The sequence below is a fragment of the Trichomonas vaginalis genome, chromosome I (genome assembly GCF_026262505.1).
Source record: "Trichomonas vaginalis G3 chromosome I, whole genome shotgun sequence".
In the NCBI taxonomy this organism is placed as follows: Eukaryota; Parabasalia; order Trichomonadida; family Trichomonadidae; genus Trichomonas; species Trichomonas vaginalis.
This window is the reverse complement of record NC_067203.1, coordinates 25,572,075-25,594,641: the sequence shown is the minus strand read 5'-3', so window position 1 is coordinate 25,594,641 and position 22,567 is coordinate 25,572,075. Positions and strand designations below refer to the sequence as shown.

The 22,567-nt window shown below is 30.4% G+C and overlaps 4 protein-coding genes and 5 pseudogenes across 9 annotated transcripts, besides 6 other annotated features; 6 read left to right on the top strand and 3 right to left on the bottom strand.

The window, feature by feature from the left end:
* Window positions 1-1,218: 1,218 nt before the first annotated feature.
* Window positions 1,219-1,912: a mobile genetic element.
* Window positions 1,913-5,369: 3,457 nt separating this feature from the next.
* TVAGG3_1049330 (uncharacterized protein) lies at window positions 5,370-6,857 on the top strand (the record flags this gene model as incomplete). Its single annotated transcript, XM_001295045.1, has 1 exon — window positions 5,511-6,677. The coding sequence occupies one exon, from the start codon at window positions 5,511-5,513 to the stop codon at window positions 6,675-6,677; it is 1,167 nt and encodes a 388-aa protein (XP_001295046.1).
* Window positions 6,858-8,440: 1,583 nt separating this feature from the next.
* TVAGG3_1049320 (spectrin binding) lies at window positions 8,441-9,055 on the bottom strand (the record flags this gene model as incomplete). The annotated part of the gene is made up of 1 exon (XM_001295522.1): window positions 8,441-9,055. The coding sequence occupies one exon, from the start codon at window positions 9,053-9,055 to the stop codon at window positions 8,441-8,443; it is 615 nt and encodes a 204-aa protein (XP_001295523.1).
* A 349-nt stretch (window positions 9,056-9,404) lies between these two features.
* Window positions 9,405-9,432: a terminal%2Cinverted (terminal inverted repeat of Mariner transposon ID:TVAGG3_1049300).
* Window positions 9,405-10,707: a mobile genetic element.
* Window positions 9,501-10,627, top strand: TVAGG3_1049310 (annotated as a pseudogene). Its single transcript has one exon. A coding segment is annotated over exon 1 (1,127 nt).
* Window positions 10,680-10,707: a terminal%2Cinverted (terminal inverted repeat of Mariner transposon ID:TVAGG3_1049300).
* A 467-nt stretch (window positions 10,708-11,174) lies between these two features.
* Window positions 11,175-11,698: a mobile genetic element.
* A 1,006-nt stretch (window positions 11,699-12,704) lies between these two features.
* On the top strand, window positions 12,705-14,080 carry TVAGG3_1049280 (annotated as a pseudogene). The gene has a single exon. A coding segment is annotated over exon 1 (1,376 nt).
* Window positions 14,081-15,072: 992 nt separating this feature from the next.
* On the top strand, window positions 15,073-15,884 carry TVAGG3_1049270 (annotated as a pseudogene). The gene has a single exon. A coding segment is annotated over exon 1 (812 nt).
* Window positions 15,885-15,940: 56 nt separating this feature from the next.
* On the top strand, window positions 15,941-16,358 carry TVAGG3_1049260 (annotated as a pseudogene). Its single transcript has one exon. A coding segment is annotated over exon 1 (418 nt).
* A 918-nt stretch (window positions 16,359-17,276) lies between these two features.
* Window positions 17,277-22,567: part of a mobile genetic element that runs on past the window's edge.
* On the top strand, window positions 18,034-18,354 carry TVAGG3_1049250 (uncharacterized protein; the record flags this gene model as incomplete). The annotated part of the gene is made up of 1 exon (XM_051255712.1): window positions 18,034-18,354. The coding sequence occupies one exon, from the start codon at window positions 18,034-18,036 to the stop codon at window positions 18,352-18,354; it is 321 nt and encodes a 106-aa protein (XP_051081286.1).
* Window positions 19,017-19,397, bottom strand: TVAGG3_1049240 (keratin-associated protein family; the record flags this gene model as incomplete). The annotated part of the gene is made up of 1 exon (XM_001283741.1): window positions 19,017-19,397. One exon carries the CDS (start codon window positions 19,395-19,397, stop codon window positions 19,017-19,019), a length of 381 nt encoding a protein of 126 aa, XP_001283742.1.
* TVAGG3_1049230 lies at window positions 19,959-20,988 on the bottom strand (annotated as a pseudogene). The gene has a single exon. A coding segment is annotated over exon 1 (1,030 nt).

The window sequence follows — 22,567 nt, the reverse complement described above, 5'->3', positions numbered from 1 at the left end:
AATGAGATAATTTGAGAGTATTTTGAGAACTGAAGACTTATGATTTAGTGTTTTTGAATAAGCACATCAATATAAAGATAGAAAATAAATTGAGATATAATTTTTTTGAAGGTATTATAAGGGTGGAGGTAGTAGGATAATTTTTAATGTTCTATACTTTCATGGCAAATAATTAAATAGAAGTAAAACTTTGTTTTAAGAATTGAAAATTTTAAATAAAAAAGGAATGTTAGTAATGCTAATTTATTTGATTCCGGGGGACACCCCGGTTATCAAATATATTTATTAGAACGGAAAATCTCTCACTTTTCGAAAAAATCGAAACTGCAAGGATCTCCGATTCTCGATATGATAATTTATTTGATTCCGGGGGACCCCCGGTTATCAAATATATTTATTAGAACGGAAAATCTCTCACTTTTCGAAAAAATCGAAACTGCAAGGATCTCCGATTCTCGATATGATAATTTATTTGATTCCGGGAGACACCCCGGTTATCAAATATATTTATTAGAACGGAAAATCTCTCACTTTTCGAAATTTTTTTTAACAAAAATATGGCATTCTTAAATTATAGTTACATGTTATTTCACAATCATTATCATTAAAAAATTCAATTATTCAAGTTGTTTTGTCCCGACGGTTTTTACGGTTATAAAAATGGTTGCGAACTCAATCCATCAGCAAAATGTCGGTTGGGGTGCCCTTCTTGGCCTCCTGAGTACTCACCAAGATACCCCAGCTCCCGCAAAACACCTCCCTTAGGTGAGCATTAACTGATGACATGAGTTAACAATTCTACAAAATCATCAAGCATGAAGGTTTATGATTTATAAATCAAAATCTCAGAAACTGCTTGACTTTGCAAGTTGCTGTCTTTACCGGTTACTCTGCTGCAATCTCTTTTCTGATTGCAGGCAGAGTTCTGCATCCTGAGGACTTGCCTTGCAGATATGCTTGTAATCACTACGTGAGCAACTTGGTGTTGCAAGTTGCTGTCTTTACCGGTTACTCTGCTGCAATCTCTTTTCTGATTGCAGGCAAAGTTCTGCATCCTGAGGACATTGCCTTGCAGATATGCTTGTAATCACTACGTGAGCAACTTGGTGTTGCAAGTTGCTGTCTTTACCGGTTAGCTTTTTTTGAAGTTTCTTCGCATCTTATATAAGCTCTAGATCAATATTTATCATCAGAATTTGCATCTCATAAAGCACGATATTAATCAAATAGGCAAATTTCATTCGGAGTCTCTCATTAAATGAGAAACTCCGAATGAGATTTGCTCTAAGGTAATGTACTTGTTATGCTTGGCCTAGAAGCAAGGAGGAAACATGTATATGGTTTGTTTATACTGAAGTTATCTGGAATTCTCTCAATTGAGGATTCAAATCCAGATAACAGCAGTATAAGTTAATATTGTTGTGCACCTCAGGTTGTTTATAGGCCCGAGAACGAGAAAAGAATTTATGGTGTGAATTGGCTCGATATATACCTACGCTCTGTAAAAAATACGTTATATTTTCTTTCATATGAGAAAAATGTTTTTCTTTTTTATAATACTATGTGCTTTGTTACTTCATAAATTGTCTATTTTTCTTATTAAAACCTATTTTTTCCGTGTGATTCGGAATCTACGCATTCAAAAAATGCGTTTTCCGCTCTCAGAACGCGAAAATATGAACTACATGACGAGATAAATCGATTTATTATGTTCCTAAATATTCTCATTTTTCAATCTTGCTCAATACTCAAAAATAAGCAGACTCTCAAATAGAGAACATAAAATAACTCATATTTATCATATTAAAATTTTGAAAAAGTCTCCCGAAAAAATCATATTTCGAAAATTTCGAAAAAAATAAGTACATTTTTCGCCAAAGAAAAAAGAAAAATGTTTTTTTTTTGAATTTTTGATGATAATATGCACTCCTGACGGTCGCAGTGTCTCATTCTGGGAGACATTGCCTGTGCATGTCTCCCAGAATGGCATACTGTTCCGCATTCATAACTTGAATGCGGAACTTTGACCGACAAGAGTGCATTGTGCACTCTTGTTGGTCTGCATGTGTCATTCCGGGAGACATTGCCTGTGCATGTCTCCCAGAATGGCATACTGTTCCGCATTCATAACTTGAATGCGGAACTTTGACCGACAAGAGTGCATTGTGCACTCTTGTTGGTCTGCATGTGTCATTCCGGGAGACATTGCCTGTGCATGTCTCCCAGAATGGCATACTGTTCCGCATTCATAACTTGAATGCGGAACTTTGACCGACAAGAGTGCATTGTGCACTCTTGTTGGTCTGCATGTGTCATTCCGGGAGACATTGCCTGTGCATGTCTCCCAGAACGAGACAATTTATTGCAATCAGAATACGATTGCAAAACTTTGACCGACAAGAGTGCATTGTGCACTCTTGTTTGTCATCCACTATGATACTTAGAGAAAATACTTTACTTACATTATTTAAAATATTAATTTCCCTATTTAATATTTATTTATTATTTTTTGTGCTTTATATTCCCTATGGCATGTACTGAACTATTTTATAGACTCTACCGAGCTATCTCCACATATAAACATTTGACAATAACACATATATACTCTCTTCATATTCTAGTCTCATGACATATTATTGCAAAAGCTATATTTATACAGCATACCTCATAAAGTCTCATTATATCCCTATCTAAGCGTTCAAAACCTATTTTCCCCACGTAATCTGATTCTTCAGGCTCCGCTGATTCGATTTCTGCTGTCAGATCGTGAAAATATGAATCACATAACAAGATAAACACAAATCCAAAATAATAATGTTTTCTTCAAATTGACTCTTCCACGATATTCATATATTTGTTATTAATTCCGTTTTCCCTTACAAATGTATTTAATTTTCTGAATAATACGTATTATAAAATGAATATCTCAAAAACTAAATTAAAAAATTAATACTGGGTAATAACTAGATATATTGTGACTTTTTGAATTCACACACTTTTGGAAAAAATTGAATTTTTCTAAAATGATGTTGTTTGAACATGAACTTAAAGAGTTTTTTTACGGAAAATATCAAGTTGGGTAACTTGTGTTTATCTTGTTATGTGATTCATATTTTCACGATCTGACAGCAGAAATCGAATCAGCGGAGCCTGAAGAATCAGATTACGTGGGGAAAATAGGTTTTGAACGCTTAGATAGGGATATAATGAGACTTTCTGAGGTATGCTGTATAAATATAGCTTTTGCAATAATATGTCATGAGACTAGAATATGAAGAGAGTATATATGTGTTATTGTCAAATGTTTATATGTGGAGATAGCTCGGTAGAGTCTATAAAATAGTTCAGTACATGCCATAGGGAATATAAAGCACAAAAAATAATAAATAAATATTAAATAGGGAAATTAATATTTTAAATAATGTAAGTAAAGTATTTTCTCTAAGTATCATAGTGGATGACAAACAAGAGTGCACAATGCACTCTTGTCGGTCAAAGTTTTGCAATCGTATTCTGATTGCAATAAATTGTCTCGTTCTGGGAGACATGCACAGGCAATGTCTCCCGGAATGACACATGCAGACCAACAAGAGTGCACAATGCACTCTTGTCGGTCAAAGTTCCGCATTCAAGTTATGAATGCGGAACAGTATGCCATTCTGGGAGACATGCACAGGCAATGTCTCCCGGAATGACACATGCAGACCAACAAGAGTGCACAATGCACTCTTGTCGGTCAAAGTTTTGCAATCGTATTCTGAATGCAATAAATTGCATTCTGGGAGACATGCACAGGCAATGTCTCCCGGAATGACACATGCAGACCAACAAGAGTGCACAATGCACTCTTGTCGGTCAAAGTTCCGCATTCAAGTTATGAATGCGGAACAGTATGCCATTCTGGGAGACATGCACAGGCAATGTCTCCCGGAATGACACATGCAGACCAACAAGAGTGAACAATCCGCTTTCTCCTTTGAAATCCAACATTCTAATCACATCTACATTAATAAATTGTTATAAAATACTAATCAAAGATCCAATACAATTCTACTATCTTATACACACATTACCAATGTTAACACCTCTTATAACTTAAATTATTTCATAAAATTTGTTTTTATATCTTATTATTTTCTCATAATGCTTCTAATACATCTCTAATTTCTTACATTCAAACACCAATATCGTCATACTATCATAAGCACTTAATTTTTTCAAATTTTTAGACTTAAATTTGAGCTACATTTTCATCATCATTTTTAGCCTTAAGCTTCTATAAGGTTATAATACATTATCGTAATATTCTAATATTTATGATTCTTACTACTCAATTCAATATAATCATATAAGTCACTCATAATCAGGAGCATAATTTAAAAATCTATAGCTCATATTTTGACAATTATATATATAGATGATGCATATTGCAATTCCGGTTTCAACACGATCAAATGTCAAACCATGATAAAATATATATCAATTTACAAAATATCGATTAACATTAGAATCCATATCTAATTCCATCAATGCACAAGTTGTAAATGCTTAATTCATCTTTGAGAAACGTGAATAGCACAATTTTATAAGATTATTTGTTGAATATTTAAAATATAAGCCAAATCGAATCTGCTGTATATTACTTTAGTTTATCATTGAATGTTAAATGTGCTCAGATAAATATTTGAGTCAGATATCGCATTTTCTAATTTCAAAATTTATCTCATGAAGTTAGAATTTATTTGATCATACAACATCATATTAGTCAAACTAGAGTTCAATCGCGATTCCAAAATGGAACAATTGCTTGTTTTATCAAAATGTTAAAATATTAATCTAAAAAACTTAATATCTAACCAAAACATTCTAGAAATATCAATATAGGTATATGCAATCTAAATGCACACGAAATACTGAAAATTAAAAAGAATATTTATGAGATTATTAAATCTTATGCATTTCAATGAAGAGTCGATAATTATCATCTATAGGTTATATATCAACATATGAGTTTTTGGATTGACCACTACTATACTAATGTGATCAAATTAATCTGATTTCTTGAATTTTCATTTGAAGCATTCGCAGTAGTAGGAGTACCTTCATATATTAACATATTAAAAAATTGCGCCCAGATTCGCAGTTTAATCATGATTTTAAGATTGCATTAGATTTCGAAATGCAGAAAAAAATCACTTTAGATTCCCTTCAAACTCTAAGCATAAGCATGTCTCTATATGAGGAAACTATTTGAGCTATTCATTTGGCGGCCCAAAAACTCATGTTGCCTGAGCGCAGAAAATACCAATTTTTGGACCCTGGGTAGGGGGTCATGCATGTTTTCTAAATGTTGGAAAAGTAGGGTATCTTTTATACAATTATTAAAAATTGGAAATATCTATTTGATGGAATATGATTTAAGGCTCAAAGGACATTCAAAGGTTAATGTCTTTCAAAAAAAGCATTGATTTTTGACTCTAAAAATTCGTTTTCATTTTTTTTATAAAACAATGGATCCTGAAAATGAGAGAATTGCTGAAGATTTAATTGCTTCAATGGATGTCTCTTCAATTAACCCAGATGATGCTCCTGATTTTATATCAATTTTATCTGTTAAAAAGCAAGAAGCATTGATTTTAAATGATTATGAAAGAGTCGAGCGCATTAAAAACCTTATTACAGCATTGAATTATATGGCTCCTATTATTTTACCTAAAAAAGCAGCTAAAACACCAGTAAAATCACCAGCAAGATCTCAAACACGTAGCAAATTATCGACAAGCTCAAAGATATCAATGAATTCATCGCAAAATTCAACATTAGATGAAGAAGGACACATGTCTTTTGTTTCAGAATTATCACAAAGTTCAATAATTTCACAAAGTCAAAATACTCCTTCAGAATCGATTGATCCTGAACAAATAGATAAGGACATACAAGAACTTATCAGAGGAAATGAGGTTACCCAAATTTCAGAGAACTATAGGCAGATATTAAATTCAAGAATAAGCGAACTCCGTCTTGATGCAATTGATCATGATAATTATGAGCAAGCCAAGAATTATGATAAAGCAACCGATACATTACGCAAGAGACAAAACCCTTCTGTTGAAAGACAAAAGAAGAGGTTAGATGAACTTTACAAGAAGCGAGAATTAGTGCAAAGAAAAGCTGCTGAAGAAGAGGAAAGATACAGATATGAATTGCAAACTTTAATTAATCAATACAATGAAGCTAAAGATAAATTAACAGAAGATACAGATATGAAGAAATATATTGCAGAAGAAGAATATGTAGAGCAGAAAGATATTAAACGGCATACTAATTTTGCAGAAGTTGAAAGTATGAAGAAAGAAAATCAGAAATTGATCGCTGCAAGAAACTATTCCAATGTAAAAGTGATGAAAAAGAGGATCGCCAAGGCCCAAGAGCAAGCTGAAAATAAAGAAACAGAGAGAATGCAAAAAGCGGCAGATGCGAAATACGAAAAAAAGAATGCAGAGATAGATAACCAAATAGCATGCTTTAATAAGAAATGGGATTTGAAGATAGATGATTTTAAGTCTAAGATGGAAGTATCCATGAGTAAATTTGTCAAAATGATTGAATCTCTTGATAAACAGATTCATTTCTATCAGAAGAAATTGCATGAGGGATCTCGCAATTCTGATGTTTAATCGTTGTTAATTAAAATTATATTCTTAGTATTAATTTTATATTTCAGAATTTTTATCATGCTTAAATAGACAAAAACATGAACTTTGATTACATATTATTTGGGTATCATATAATGTGATAAATGCAGCTGCAACCTACAAAATTGTGACTTCAAATTTTTTTTTCTACCCTTGATAGATAAATATATTATAAGCAATCTGACTTTCTTCAAAGTTCTAAGTTATACCTGTTGCAACTCGATTGAAAAATAATGAAAAATAAAGTGAAAGAATAGTCTCTACTTTATTCTCTATAATAAAGCTCTATACTAATAATGGACTTGATCCATTATAAAAGAAGTTGTCCCTAAACGATCCAACAAATGGGGTCGTATTGGCGGAAAACATCAATTCGAAATCTGCATCTTCAAATTGATCTAATAAAGAATTAGAATCGTCGCTATTAGCTTCATCTGTAAGGTCAATTATTCCACCCTCATCATACCCAGTGACAGTAAAGAACCTTGAAAATTTTGAGCTGTCGATGACTTGAAATGGCGAGCCACCAGCAGGAGATGATATTCTTCTGTTATTTGGTATTCCGTTTGTGCTTAAAATTGCGACAAAATATTTATGAACGTGCTTAATCGAGAGGACTTGCTTACAATCTCTGCATAATATATCCATGCAATCACTTTGATCTTTAACTACTTGAATGCTTAACTGGTTTTTAATGGAGATTGAGCCATCATGGATCATTAAAAAATTGCAACATTTAGATCCATGGATTTTTTGGAAGTCATCCACAATATTTGCTAACTCAACGCTTCTAAGGACCCGGCCGCAGCAGGAGATATTCCCACACATGCACTTGCATGTGTGATTCATACTTTTATTTAATAAAATTATGATGCAGAAAATAATAAAATCAATCCTATGAAATTATGAATTTCATTCAATTTTGAGCATTTGATTTTTAAATTGAACGGGACGGTCTGACCAAAATATTGAAAAATAACTATAGTATCTATTGTATAATCAAAATGAATAGCAATCGTATCAAGTTGATTTTGATTTTTACGTCGTTCTCAAAAATCTAATGGGCCATAACTGATAAAAAGGAATGTACATCTAATGGAGAATAATTATTCATTTTACCTCAGAACTGTCACCATTTCTTTTTGTCCGAATAATTTTCTTATATTTTTAATATGCATACGTATCAAAATCGATGACCTAATAAATAATTTTTTTGAATTGAATTAATGTATAATTTTTACGAGTGGATGTTAACTTGTTTTAAAACGCTTTTACATTAGTATTTCAGAACTTCTTTCAAAATGTAACATGTTAATTCAAAATCGTTGTTATTTTTTGTGGGGCGCACGTTTATTAAAAAAATTAATTCTCGGCATTTATTTATCTTCATTTTAGACTCATTTTAAAAGAAAATTACTTGAGAAATGTTCTGACATTTTATATTACCTTTTCAATAAACGTCATGACTGAGAAGAAATTAAATCTTATATTATAAAATGGCTTACTTAAATCCATTGGGAGCTTCCTCCAGAAAAACTTGCGATTATTTTGTGATTTTTAGATTCAAAATCGAAATCGAAATAATCTATTGAGATTTTGATATAAATAGCACTAACCCAATAACTATGATTAATAAATATAGACAAAACTGTTTAAAAATAAAATGAATTGTAAAATTTTTCGAAATCTATACATTGATTATCATTATTTATTATTAAATGGGATATATTGAACAAGATAGATAATTATATACAGGATCTGCAATTTTTAGCTCTTAGTGCCCTCTGTGCATCAGCTTTTCCTTCTATTAATGCTAGACCAAGTGGTGTTAGGTTTTCAGAATCTTTTTCGTCCTTTTTAATACCCTTTTGATTACAAAGGAAAGTGCAAAGCTGGTCGTAATTTCCATGGGCGGCAATATGGAGAGGAGTTCTTTTTGTTGTTTTAGTGATAGCATTTACGTTGATAAATCTAAGTGCAAATTCAACTCCTTCTATAGAGCCATTGTGACAGAAATAATGAAGAATTGTAACATCTTCATCATTCTTAGAGCATGGATCTGCCCCATTTTCTTGTAGCAATCTAACAAGCTTAAGGTTTCCTTTATATGCAGCATAAAGAATGCAATTTGTTCCATTTTTTTGAGTAATTTGCCAGCCATTGTTTTTTACATATTCTATGATAGTTTTTGTATCATTTTCCTCTGCTGCATTTTCCAAAATCCTATATACTTTAGTAAACAATTTTGACGAATTGAAATCCTGATGTTGAATTGAATGATTTTTTGGGGATTCGTGTGATATATCATCATATTGTAAATTACCTGTGAGTCTTGATAGTATTTCTTTTAATAGATTCATATCAAAAATTTCTGCAATAAATTTAATGACTTCGTAGTTATCTTTTTCTTGTTTAAAACTTACATGTGTATATTTCAGCATTGAGATGATGTCCCCTGGATCAAAGTTTTTTTTTACAATTTTGAAAATTGTTTGAAATTGACCTACAGAAAGGCGCGCCCTTTCTAAAATTTCGCACATTTGGGGCGTGTTTCTAAGCTTAATAAAGTTTTCATTGATAATTTCTTTTATATTGCGCGCATAATAATCATAATCGATCTGCATTAATTTTACGACTCAATTAAAAAATTTTAACATCAATGGAAATTAATTAGTAGAAAGTAATTAGATATTTATAATTTTTAAAATATAGGGTGTCCAAAGGTGCGTTTAGCACAGCGCTCTATATCAGACTATTAAAGGAGATATATGCTGATTATAAATATATAATAAAAAATATGAATATATGTATATGATGAGTATGTTGTATTTTGGCGCCATGCCGGGATATAAAATGAATTTTGAGACAAGAGGCGGTTTCGCGGGAAATTTTGGCGGGATTTTTTTCATTTTTTTAATGAATCATAAAGAAAACATCCTCGCTCTTGCAAAAAAATGCAAAGACTGTAAAAAAATCTACGAGACATTGGTAAAATGTTTCGGTATGGATGCTCCTAGCTATTCCACTGTAACGTATCATGTTAGGATGTATCACTTCATGAACAAAAAGGCGCCCATCATAAAAATTGACAAAAAATTGCCGGATCAAAGAAAAATCAAAGCAATTCTTCAAGTGCTAGATGAAGACCCAAGAGCATCACTCAGAAGGATAGAGGAGATGACAAAGATACCACGTACAACAGTCAGTTATTATCTGCACAATTATTTGAACTACAAACTAGCGTATACACGTTGGGTTCCGCACAACCTTAATTCAGTTCAAAAAAAATCTAGAGTCCAATCTTCGAAAGAGCTCCTCTCTATATTGGGTGCGTATCAATCCAAGAAGTTTCGCTTTTTAGTAACAGGGGACGAGTCTTGGTTTCAATATGCAACAGAAGCCAAAATCATGTGGATCCCGAAGGATGAAAATCCGCAAACATTCCCGAAGAAAAAAATTGACACACCAATGATGATGTTGTCGGTTTTTTGGGGCGTGAATGGCATCATCGCAATTGATATTCTTCAAAAACCTAATACGATGAATGCTCAGTATCTAATTGACAATGTTCTTACTCAAATTATCAATTCTGATGAGTTTGAGAAATCCAAACAACAAAAACAAAAGTTTGCAATTCATTTTGATAATTCAAGAGTTCACAAAAGTCATAAGGTAATGAATTACTTGGTGGAAAACAATGTCAAAGTTGTTCCAAACCCAATTTATTCACCTGATATTGCACCCTCTGACTTTTATTTATTCGGCACGCTAAAAAAGAGAGCTGAAGGACGCGAATTCGCGAGTCCAGATGATCTTGAAAATTTTGTAAGAGAGCAATTTGAGCAATTTTCTCATGATGATTTAAAGCGTGTCTTTGAAGCCTGGATCGATCGCTGCGAACGCGTGATTGAATCCATGGTGATTATATTTAAATAAACTTTATATATATGTAACTTGTTTATTTCTATTCGCAGTATTCAGGTTTGTGCTAAACACACCTTTGGACACCCTATAATTTGAATAGAGGTGTAAAAAATCAAGAACGAAGTAGTATATGCGGACGGGTTTAGTGACTTTTTTTGTTACATCTATATATAGACGATGCATTAAAATATATTTATTTATAAATTATTAAAAAATTAACATTAATTTTAAAATAATTTATTTTTTATCTTTTATAAAAGAAGCTATATATAGATGATGGCAGATATTCCGCGATTAATTAAACATTGTTTAAATCCTGAATGGATTAAACTTTAATTTAAAAATGAAGATTGTGAATTATTAAATGAATATGAAAGCCAAAATAAGCTAATGAGGTATAAATATAATGATAAAGAATATTTAATTTCATGGAATCAATGGAGTCATAATCAAAGACCTCATAAACGAGAAGAAGAAATTGAAAATAATGAAATGGAAATCATTGATGACATTAAAGAGGATGGAATTCATATAAAAATAAGAAGTCTGTTTGACCTTAAGAATGATTTATATATAAAAATAAAATAAACTTCTTACGAAAAATTAAAACTTAGTTATGTTTATTATTTTATTTTTTATTTTGTATGAAATGAGCGTCAAAACTAACAACGTTAAAAAATTAGGATTCACAAACGAGGAAATAAAGGATATATTAGAGGAGGTAGGTTATGAGGTTAATAAATATTATTTAAGAAATTGTCAAAATTTTGCCGAGTTATTAAATGATTTAGATTATGATGGAAAAATGAATAAAGATGATGTTATAAATTTCTTATATCCACATCTGAAGAAGAAAAACCTAAAGAACCTGATGTTTTCCCTGAATATTATGAAGAACGGATTAAAGATGATGAATACATGAAATGAAATTGAAAGACTGAAAAAAATAAGAGATGAAATAGATGAAAAAATTAAGGAATTAAGAGAAGTTGAAAAATATAATGAAAATGAAGTAGAGGGTTTAATGAATATCCCAGCTTCAGAATCAGAAGTACAGAAATCTCATGAAGAAAGATATAAAAATTATGTCTCAGAATCAACACAAAATTTATTAGATGGTGAAATAGACGAAACACTTTCAGAAGAAGGTACTAAATTTATTCGTAAACATAAGTTCCAATTTATTGATAATGAAGAATACCCTGTATCCTACTTTCACCACCTTTAGATTCCGAAAAATTCAAAAAAGCTCTTAAAAACGTGACATATGCAACTAATACGATTAAGAAAGAAGATCATGATATTTACACAAATTATTATTTAAATAAATGCACAGGTGTTGATAAAGTTTTTGATTTATTAGATAAAATATCAAAAGAAACCATTGGAACATATAAATTTTTGTGTGATTGTGGTTTCATTGTTGAAGATACCAATAATGTTTCATATGAAAGAACAGCACCGAAGGAAGATGAAGTGAAAGGTCTATACCATTCGTTATTAAGAATATAAAAGATATGAAAACGTATAAACATTATATTTATTCATTTATTTCAGAAAAAATGGAAGCAACCCATAAAACATCTTCTCATCATTTTATAGCTATTCATACATTCCTTTTCAAAGTTGTGAAATTAAATAAGACAGGAATTAGATTTAATGTATCAGGGTACGCATTCTTGAGTAAATTAAAATGTATTCGTCACGTCGCAGATGATAAAAATTTATGTGTTCTTAATTCATTTTATGGGCTTTAAAAAATAAACTTTATTTTTATTTATTTTTTAATTTTTTATTCTTACATAAATGAACAAAAACGGAACCGCTAAAATGAATGATAATCAAATTAGAGCAGAAGGTAGAAGGTTATTTAAACGCTTCTATAACATTCCTGATGGTGTTAATCCTAAAACTCGTAGAAGCTATTTAAATGAAGCAATAGATGCATATGAAGGGTTTGACATTTCATCAGAAAGTGAGAGATTAGCGAGAATGTTAAATGTTAATATTGATTTCTATTATTGTGATCCTCAACCAGAAGACGTGGACATAAATAAGGTAGACTTTCCATTAGTGGAATCAATAATGATAGATCCAGAATTTGAAACAGTAAATATTTTATTAACACAGAGTCCATGTGGAAAACTTCACGCTGACAGAATAACAGACGTTGAAGCACTCACCGGCTATAAAGTTTGTCCATATTGTAAAGAAGAAGTTTATTCTATCCGTGATGATCCAGAAAGGAAAAACCAAAGAAGATTTTTAAAGCATTGTGAGAAATGTAAAGAAAATAATGGAAGATTAATTCAAGACGTTCAATTGCAAAAGACACAGCAACCATATGCACCACATATTACGAAACAGAAGATATATCAGTGGTTATTAGCTCACAATTTGCAGAATATTATAAACCGACAAGATATTATATTACTTTTGACTTCGAAACATTAGAGACTAAAGAAGAATTACAACTTTCTGAGTGTGCAACTTTGAACGCTTACTTAAAACCATTCATGGTATCATCAACGGTTAAATTAAATGATAAAACATATACGAGGAATTTTTGCTTAACTTCGAGTGATTCTTTTATTTCTGATTGGATTGAGTTTTTATTTTCAACCTGTTCATTAGTTGCTAAATCAAATATGAGTCAATACAATGAATTAATGAAGCCGCAAACGGCGGGGACTTTGTCCCATACATTAAATGAAAAACAGAAGGAAGCATTTAAAGAACTTCTAGATGAGGAATTCAATAAAGTGAATATCATAGGTTTTAATTCGGGAAAGTTTGATTTAAATTTAATTCTTCGTGATTTAAACACTGCAAAATGGAAAATAAAATCAATGCTGGGTTCATCTTCACAATTTAAGCAAATCATTGTAAAGAAAACAAACGTTCCATATGAATTGAGATTTATTGACATCAGAAATTATATAGCGGGTGGGACATTAGACCAATTCACTCAAGATTTCGGAAACAATAAATCACGTGTTAAATCCTTTTTCCCTTATCAATTCATCACATGGGAGAATTACGAAGAAGAATTATATAAAGAGGAACCATTCACGAAAGATTCATTTTATTCAGCATTAACTCAAGAAACTATATCAGATAGTGATTATCAAATATATCTCAATGATGCTAAAAATTTTAAGAATAGATTAGAATATTTTATTCATTATTGCAATAAAGATGTTGAAATTATGATTGACCCAATCGATAAAATTATTGAAGAAACATTTGTTTATAAAATTGATATGCTTCATAATCTTTCTTTATCATCGAATGCTTCAATGATTCGTTACGCTTTAGCATATAAAGACTTTAATCCTAATGAAAAATATCCTGAGGAAGAGATAGAATCAAGTTTTGAATTAACGAAAAAGTATTGGAAATATAAAATTGAATCATATAAGAAACAAGATGAAAAAGCAGAAAGAGATACTAAAAATAATGTTTCAATGGATGATTTTCAATACTATCACGATTTAATCCTTTCATCTAAATGCAAAATGTGTGGTAAAGCGTTTACATATGCAAATAAAACATTGGATAGAATCGATAATGAAAAACCACATACCAAAGAAAATTGTCAGTTAATGTGTTGTTATTGCAATGTCGTAAAATCAAATAAAGATGAAGATGTTCAACGTTTAAGAATCAATTTAAGAAATTATGCATTAAAAAATAATTTACCAATGACTTTAGATTCAGTTGAAGCTTATCACATTCTCCGTAATGGAATTACTGGTGGTCTATCAAATGTTCAACATCGTGTTAATCTTAAAGGAATCACGCACATTAATAAACTTTCATATAGTCCAGAAACTAAAACTGTATCAAATGAGGACACCAACATCATGACTCATTTCGTTGGTGTTGATTTAATTCATTATATCCTTCATCATTTTCATCTAATCCTCATGATTTCATTCAATATACTGACCATAAAATGTATATGCCGGGAAGATTGAATGGTGTTATCATTTGTGATACAGCAACAAAGAAAGCAAAAGCACTGGGAATATTAAGAAGAAAAATACTTTATTCGTGGCTGAAGTAAAGGGTCACATTGATGAAAAATACATTAATGATTACATAAACTTTTTACCGATAATAAGAAACTTAGATATTATCACAGATGAAAAAACAATTGGCAGTTTTATGTATAATTACATGAAATCAAACAATCTACCAGTTGACCAGAAACAGAGGAAATTAACTCAGTTAGCATCAACACACAACCAATATCAACCATTTTCTTCTTATTATCTTTGGTATCTAATAGACAGATTTCATTTTATCATCGATGATATTCAATCAATTTTAACATTTACGAAAAACACTTGTTTTAATGAATTTGCGAACGAATTTATGAACGAAAGACAAAAGGCTGAATTAGAAGGAAATAAAGGAAAAAGTTTATTTTGCAAGATTTCACTTAATGGATCATATGGTTACGATGCAATGAATACACAAAATTACGCAAAGACTAAAATAATGAATGCACAGAAGGCACGCGTTGCATGTATGTCAAATAAGTTTAAAAACATAAGAGAAATAGGTGAAGATACATATCAAGTGATGCTTAAAGATAGATTTTATAGATGTGATACATGTTTACAAGAGGCATTCTTCACTTTAGATAATGCTAAATACTGGTATTTGGTTTTCATTTATGATTTTATGTATAAATGCATGAATGTTAATCGTTTTCATTTCATTGAAGGTGATACTGATTCATCTTATTGGGCAATCGCTGGCGACCCAAATCTTCCTAACACTCAAGCATTTCAAGCAATTGTTACCGATAAACAATTTTATGATAAAAACATTTTCAAATTCGCACCATTTGATTTCTTCTGTTTTGATGAGAAATTTAAACCTAAATTAAAGAATAAAGCTGAAGAAAAAGCACATGAGAAGAAGTTATTGGGTTTAGCAATTGAGAAACAAGGTGATAACATGGTTGCTTTATGCCCTAAGTGTTATACATCATTCAACGGTTCAATTGATGGAAGTGATTTTAAAAAGATTGCACAAAAAATGAAAGGTGTTAGTTTACGACAAAATAAACAATTAACACCTAAAAATTATTTGGATATAATAAATGATAAAGTGATATTTGATGGTCAGAATATTAATTTACAACTTAAAAACGGGTCAATGACTCGCTTAACAATCGGTAAGACTGCATTAACAGGAGCACACACTAAGGCTGTATGTTGTGAAAATGGATGTTGTATGCCATTTATTTAATACAATTTAAAAACGTAGGGGTTGAGTCATGAATTTAAAATTTTATTTTTAATAAAATGCCACAGAAGAGACAAAAGGAACCGAATAGATTTATACCAAATGGTTTTAACTTTCAGATTCCAAATAATCAACCGCAACGAATTTTTCAAATCCCACCACAGCATCAACAGCAGCAACAACGACCACCACCACCACCACCACAACGTCAACGGAGAAGAACATTCACCCCTGAAGAAAGAAATTTCAATAATTTGATGCGTCAACAAAATCAAGGTTTGAGATTTTATCCGGGCAGTAATGGTATACATATAAGGCATCCAAATTTAGATAGAAGATATACCGCTGAGATTCATATTTTACCTAATAATACGATTAATTTTGCTGGATTTTATGATCATCATCAGGAAATCTGGACTCCACCATTTGATACCGTTTTAGAAGGAGGAACCGTTAATGATGCGATTCAATATGTAAATAATGGTTTTGATACTATGATTCAAAGAGGTGGGCACCCTTAAAACATTTATTTTATTTTTATATAAATGGATAACGCAGATTTAGAAAATTTAATTGATGATTTAGTACTTAATCAAAATTTTCTTAATTATTATGAATTAAAATCATATCTCCAAAAACATAATAAAATATAACGGGTGATGATATGGATTATTATTATTCATATTATAAAAATGAAATTTTGAAATATCATGATAAAATAATTTCTGAAATTAAAGACAAAATTAAAAATAATGAATATACAAAGGGAAAAACTAAATCACAACTTAAACAGTTGAAAGATTTCAAAAATAAAGTATTAACAGAAGAAGATATTGATGAATTATATAAATTATATAATCCTGAGCCGCAAAAGCCAAAGGAACAAAAACAAAAGAAGAAAAAGCCGAAAACAACACCAAAAGAGAAAGTAGCAAATGTTCAACAGCTAAGGTGCAAAACGCCCAGGTCCTTCAGACCATAAATGAAGCACAAGCTTTAATTTATGATTCATTAGTTAAACCATATTCAGCCCGACTTTTAAATGAAGATCAACTTTTGGAATTCATCCTTCAACATAAACTCGAAGTGGGAAAGTATATCAAACCTTTATATACAGCATATTTAAAACAAATGAATAGAATACATCCAGAATTAATGAAAGGAAAATCAACAACTAAAACTTCATCATCCAAAATCAAAGCAGATAAAATTAAACCACTTGCAACACCAAAACCTCCAACGACAGTACCTCCTCCTTCAGTTAATCCTTCATCATTCACTTTATTATATCCATTTCAAACATTAAAGAAGCAAAAAGATTTTAAAAAGGATTTCAAGATATTAAATAAACCAATTGACCCGAAAATTCAACCGTTAAAGGAAAAATTTAGTCGCCCTTCATTTGCACCATATCCATATTCATACGAAATCGATCATCTGGAATATTCAAAAGGAAACCTTACTTATTTATTTGCCATTAACATTAACAATAGATATTTATATTGCATTCCAGTGAAAGGGAAAACAGAACAGGAAACAAGAAGAGCTATTCAATACTTACTAGATCATGAAAGAGTAGATAATATAAGGGGTGATGGTGATAAAGGATTTCAGGCAGCTATGGCTCATTATTTCCCACAAATTAATTTTTACTTCTCATCTTCTCCATATACGTTTCATAATAAAATAGTTGATGCGGTAATGAGAACTCTTAGAGATGCGTTAGGGGTTAACGGTCAGATATACTGGGATGGAAATCATGACTCCATCATACAGCAGTTAGTATATTATTACAATAATACATGGCATAGAACTATAAACATGAAACCAGTGGAAATGAAAAATGATATTTCAAAAGAATGGGAATATATTAGAAAGCAAATGGAAAGGTTAAATGATGTTAAACGTGAACAAATTAATTCGGGGCTCATGAATTTTAAACAAGGGGATAAAGTTTTGATTCATCTCGATTATGGAAAAACTAATAAATCAATGACAAAAAGAAGACGAAGATTTGACACAATAGCTGAATTTGTTAGATATATTAACGGCAATGCATTAGTTGAAGTTGACAATAAATTAATAGAAATTCCGATTTATTTTATTACTCCATTATATTTAAATAATATTTAATTTTTTTATTTCGTAAGAAATGAGTGACAACAAAGCAGCCAAGAGTCCTGATTCAATTAAGATTCAGAGTCCAGATAATGAATATAAAAAGAAACTAAACAGAATTAAATCAAAAATATGCTATTACAAAAAGAAGCCGCAATGCGGTGGGGCTGATGCCCATAAAACTAAAGTAATTGAAAACGATAAAGAGAGGAAAGAAATAATCGAAAAATTAGAAACTTACCGTTCAATCCTTAAACTGAGTGAAGCAAAAATAAAAGAATTTAATAGAATAAATAAATTGATTGGAAGAGATGAATTTAATAAAGATGAATTTTTAAACTCAATCCAAATTTAATTTTTATTCCTCTTCGACAACGTCTCTTCGAGACGCCGAACCCTTCTGGGTTCTTCTTTCCATCATTACTGCATAACCGCATCTTCTCGGTTTTCGTGGTTTGTTGTTTTTAATTCGTTCTTGCATCATTTTTATCATTTCCTCCCTTGTTATGATTCGTGGTAAATTTTGAGCTTGTGGGGTATCCATTTATATAAAAATAAAATTTTGTTATCAGTTATTTTATCATCATTTTATTAAGTTCATCTTTAGTTAATTTGAATGGATTCGCTAATGTTCCACCTTGAGCCACAACAATTGCCCCGGCTAATTGTGAAGAACCTGGGATAAGTACTCCATGAAATGATTTCATTGGTATCATTAATTTAGAAATAGTTGGCTTAATTAATTTTGTCATTTATGATAAAAATAAAATTGCATGATTTAAATTTTTTTCTTTCTCATTTTCTCATTTCTCATTTTTTTCTCTTTTTCATTCTGTTTTGGTTTCAGCAACTTTTCAAGTTGTTGTCTTGTCAGTAACTTTAATTTTAACATTGGATCAAATATTGGGTTTCCATCTTTATCTCTTCCATTAACACCATATGGTAGAATCTTCATTTATACTAAAATAAAAATTTAAATTATGCCGTTCTAAAGTTTGTGAAACAAACATTGAGCGTTCATTGAACGCGAAACCATGCATAAACTGTCATATAAGGTGGCATGTAATCTGTACCTTTTCCTGTCGTTTGTGTATATCCTGAAACATTATGTGAATGTGTACCCGAACCGTTTGAAGTATATCCTTCATTCCATCTATTTTTATTACCGTACCAATATTTACCCTGCCAGTAATCACTATTAGCACAGTAGAGGAAACGATCGGTTATTTGTTGCCATGTACCGAAACCGAATACATCAGCTGGATTTGTTGAATTCATTGATGTATATATTGAACCAATGGGGTAAATCATCTCAAGAATTGTATTTAATCCATTATGAATATTGAATTTATTATATAATATTGAAACTGGGTAAGAAATTAAAATTGGTCTTGTCATCAATATTAACGTATTATTTTTGAAAATTGCTTTTCTAACATCTTGAAATTTTGTGATTTCAGACCAGTTTCTTCCATCACTACTGATATTTACTAAATCACCACATCCTAAAGCAATGAAATACCCATCAATATAAAATAAATTAGTAAATCTATAATTTCGAGTAAGTTTTGGAGTGAATGAATAAACCAATTCCCAACTTGGTGTTTTCTCTGGATCCTGTGAAAAATCTTGTGATAAATAAATATGTCTGTTATAACTTACAGGATATGAATAGACCATACCACCTGAAACAAGAACACAAACATTTGAAGCATAACATAAAGCTTCAATGTCTCCATCAGCTTGAAAAATTTGTTCAAAACGACCAAATGGTATTGAATATGATCTATAAATTTTATCATTTTGTAGGATAAAATACATGTTGTTAATGTAATACCACTTACTTGTATAATCAATTTCCAAATCTGATGACATCATACTAAACATATAATAATTTATCCCATCCTCACTAATGAAAATTTGATTGACTTCATAAATTAGTACCCATTTATTATTAACGCATCTAATAGGATTATTTGGATATTTAAATTTAGCATCTTGATTTAAATTACATTTGAACCATTGGATACAATCGAATGAATAACAAGGGCAAAAATCATCTCCAACCGTTATCATTCCCATAAATTTACCGTTATTATATTCAACATATAAAATTCTTGGATTAATGATTGGCTCTCGTGTATCAGGATTCCAAACAGATGGAGTAAATGATTCATAGTTTTTAAAATCATTTGTTTTAAAATAATAAAGCACTCCAGCTGTATAAAATAAATACGTGGTCACTCCATCGAAACATATCCATTCAAAAGAATCTATATCAAAGGTTTTATCTGATGATTTCATAAAATTTAAAAATGGTGGAGTAAAATAGACCTCTGATTGTTTTATTTCTTCATTAACAAATGATATATCAGCTTTCTTTGCTAACTCAGTATTAATGAATGAAATAACTTTTTCCTTATCTGCTTTCTTCTCTAACTCATCGTTAACATAAGTTTTATCTGCTTTAAGGTCTAAACATCCTGAAACCCATTCTGTATCAGCTTTAACTTTAAAAGTCTCCAATGTCCATTCATGATACCCTTCAACCTTTTCTTTAATTTCATTATCTTTTTCATCAACATAAACTAAATTTGCCTTCTTATTTAACTCGGTATTTACATAAACTAAATCTGCTTTCTTATTTAATTCAGTATTAACGTATTTTATCTTATCTTACTGCTTTCTTCATTAATTCAGTATTAACGTATTCCTTATCTACCTTCTTATTAATCATATATCCACGTATTCCTTATCTGCTTTCTATCTATACGTATTCCTTATCTGCTTTCTTCATTAACTCACTATCCACATATTCCTTATCCACCTTCTTCATTATGTCATTTAGGAAACCTTCTATGAATTCCTCATTTAAATTAAATCTTCCAATCTTCAAAACTTTAGGAAATGCATTTAATGCGTAATATCTCTGTTCTTCTGGTGGAATTGATGTTATATCATCCGTTATACCTTTAATTTTAGAATTCATAAATAAAATTTCTTTTATATTTGATATCACTGCACCACCTTTGCAAACGAATTCGAAATGGTCATTTTTCAATACTATCTCCAAATCTCCATATTTCAACCTTTGCGTTTGTTCTGCCGTCTTTGAATTATATGCATATATGGCGTATGTAATGGTCTGAAGGACCTGGGCGCTTTGCGCCTTAAGTTGCTGTTGTTTAATCATTTATTACGATTTAAAAATAAATATTTAATCCGTTATCTCATCAGCTATTTTCTCTATTTGAAATTGCCATAATATTTCATTCATAAATTCTAAATCACAATCAAATAGGTCAGTTATTCTAAATTTAATATTTGATAAATCTTTTGAATGAAGAATAAATGAATTCCCGGATAATTGAAACGGATATGATAAAGAAAATGTGTTTAAGTTGATGGATAAAATGTTTTGTATTGATGGGTAAGAGTTAGGGTCTAATGTTTGATGTGAAAATCTCATTGGGGTATTAACTTTATCACATTTGATTAAAATGAAATTGGAACCAGTGTCAGAATACAAAACATCCCCAACATCTTTTTCAAAATTTAATATCCCAACAATGAACGAAGATGAGGAGTACAAAATTTAATTTTCAGCGGAAATTTAATAAGGTTATTTATTTCATCAAGTTCAAAAAGTTTATCAGGTTTTGATTTAAAATTTTCTTCATACCATACGATAAATGATTCATTTAAATAACTTAAAATCATGTTAATATCCCATTTCGCTATCACATTATTTATATACATATCATACGTTTTTTCAATCTACGAGCCGCTATGCGGCTCATGGTCATCTTTAATAAATGATATATAATCTGAAGGGTCTAAAAGAATGGGATTAAATTTACCACTCACAGAAACGAGAGTAACATTATAAATTCCGCTAACTGTTAAATTTAATTCACAGTTATTATTCGAAATAATATTGATAATTGACATTTTTTATTACGATTAAAAATATGGTAAAGCGTTATTTTCCAGTGATAAATAAAACTAGAATAAGATTACCTCAAGAATTCATAAATTCAACGAATAAGAAATTCATTCATGTTATAAATTTTAGTGTTTTCAGAAAATATGAGTCAGTGTCATATTCATCAACAGGTTATATTTCACTTCATTCAAATTTAGTTCAATCAAACCCATATAATGACCATTTCATAAGATTTTCAGATGGTATTAAAAATGTAATTGATAGATTAAAATATGAACAGATTGACAATATCGAATTTTTGGAATTTTGGTTTAAATATCCCGATGGAAAAAAGATTGAAGTTAAAGATAAAGCTGATACTATAACAAAAACAATTACAATGACCGATCCGGATAGTGGGGAACAAAAAGAAATAAAACAAACGATAGAAACTGGTGAAAGGTCAATTATTATTGATTATGATTCAAAGGATTATTATTCGATAATGTTAATGCTTGAATATTAAATAGCCTTAACAAAGAATTTTTCAAGTGATATTTTATATTCATCAACTATTTTATTATAAATATCATTATATGTTAAATGAAGTTCAGTTGTTGTTCCGTTCTTTGATATCTTAATT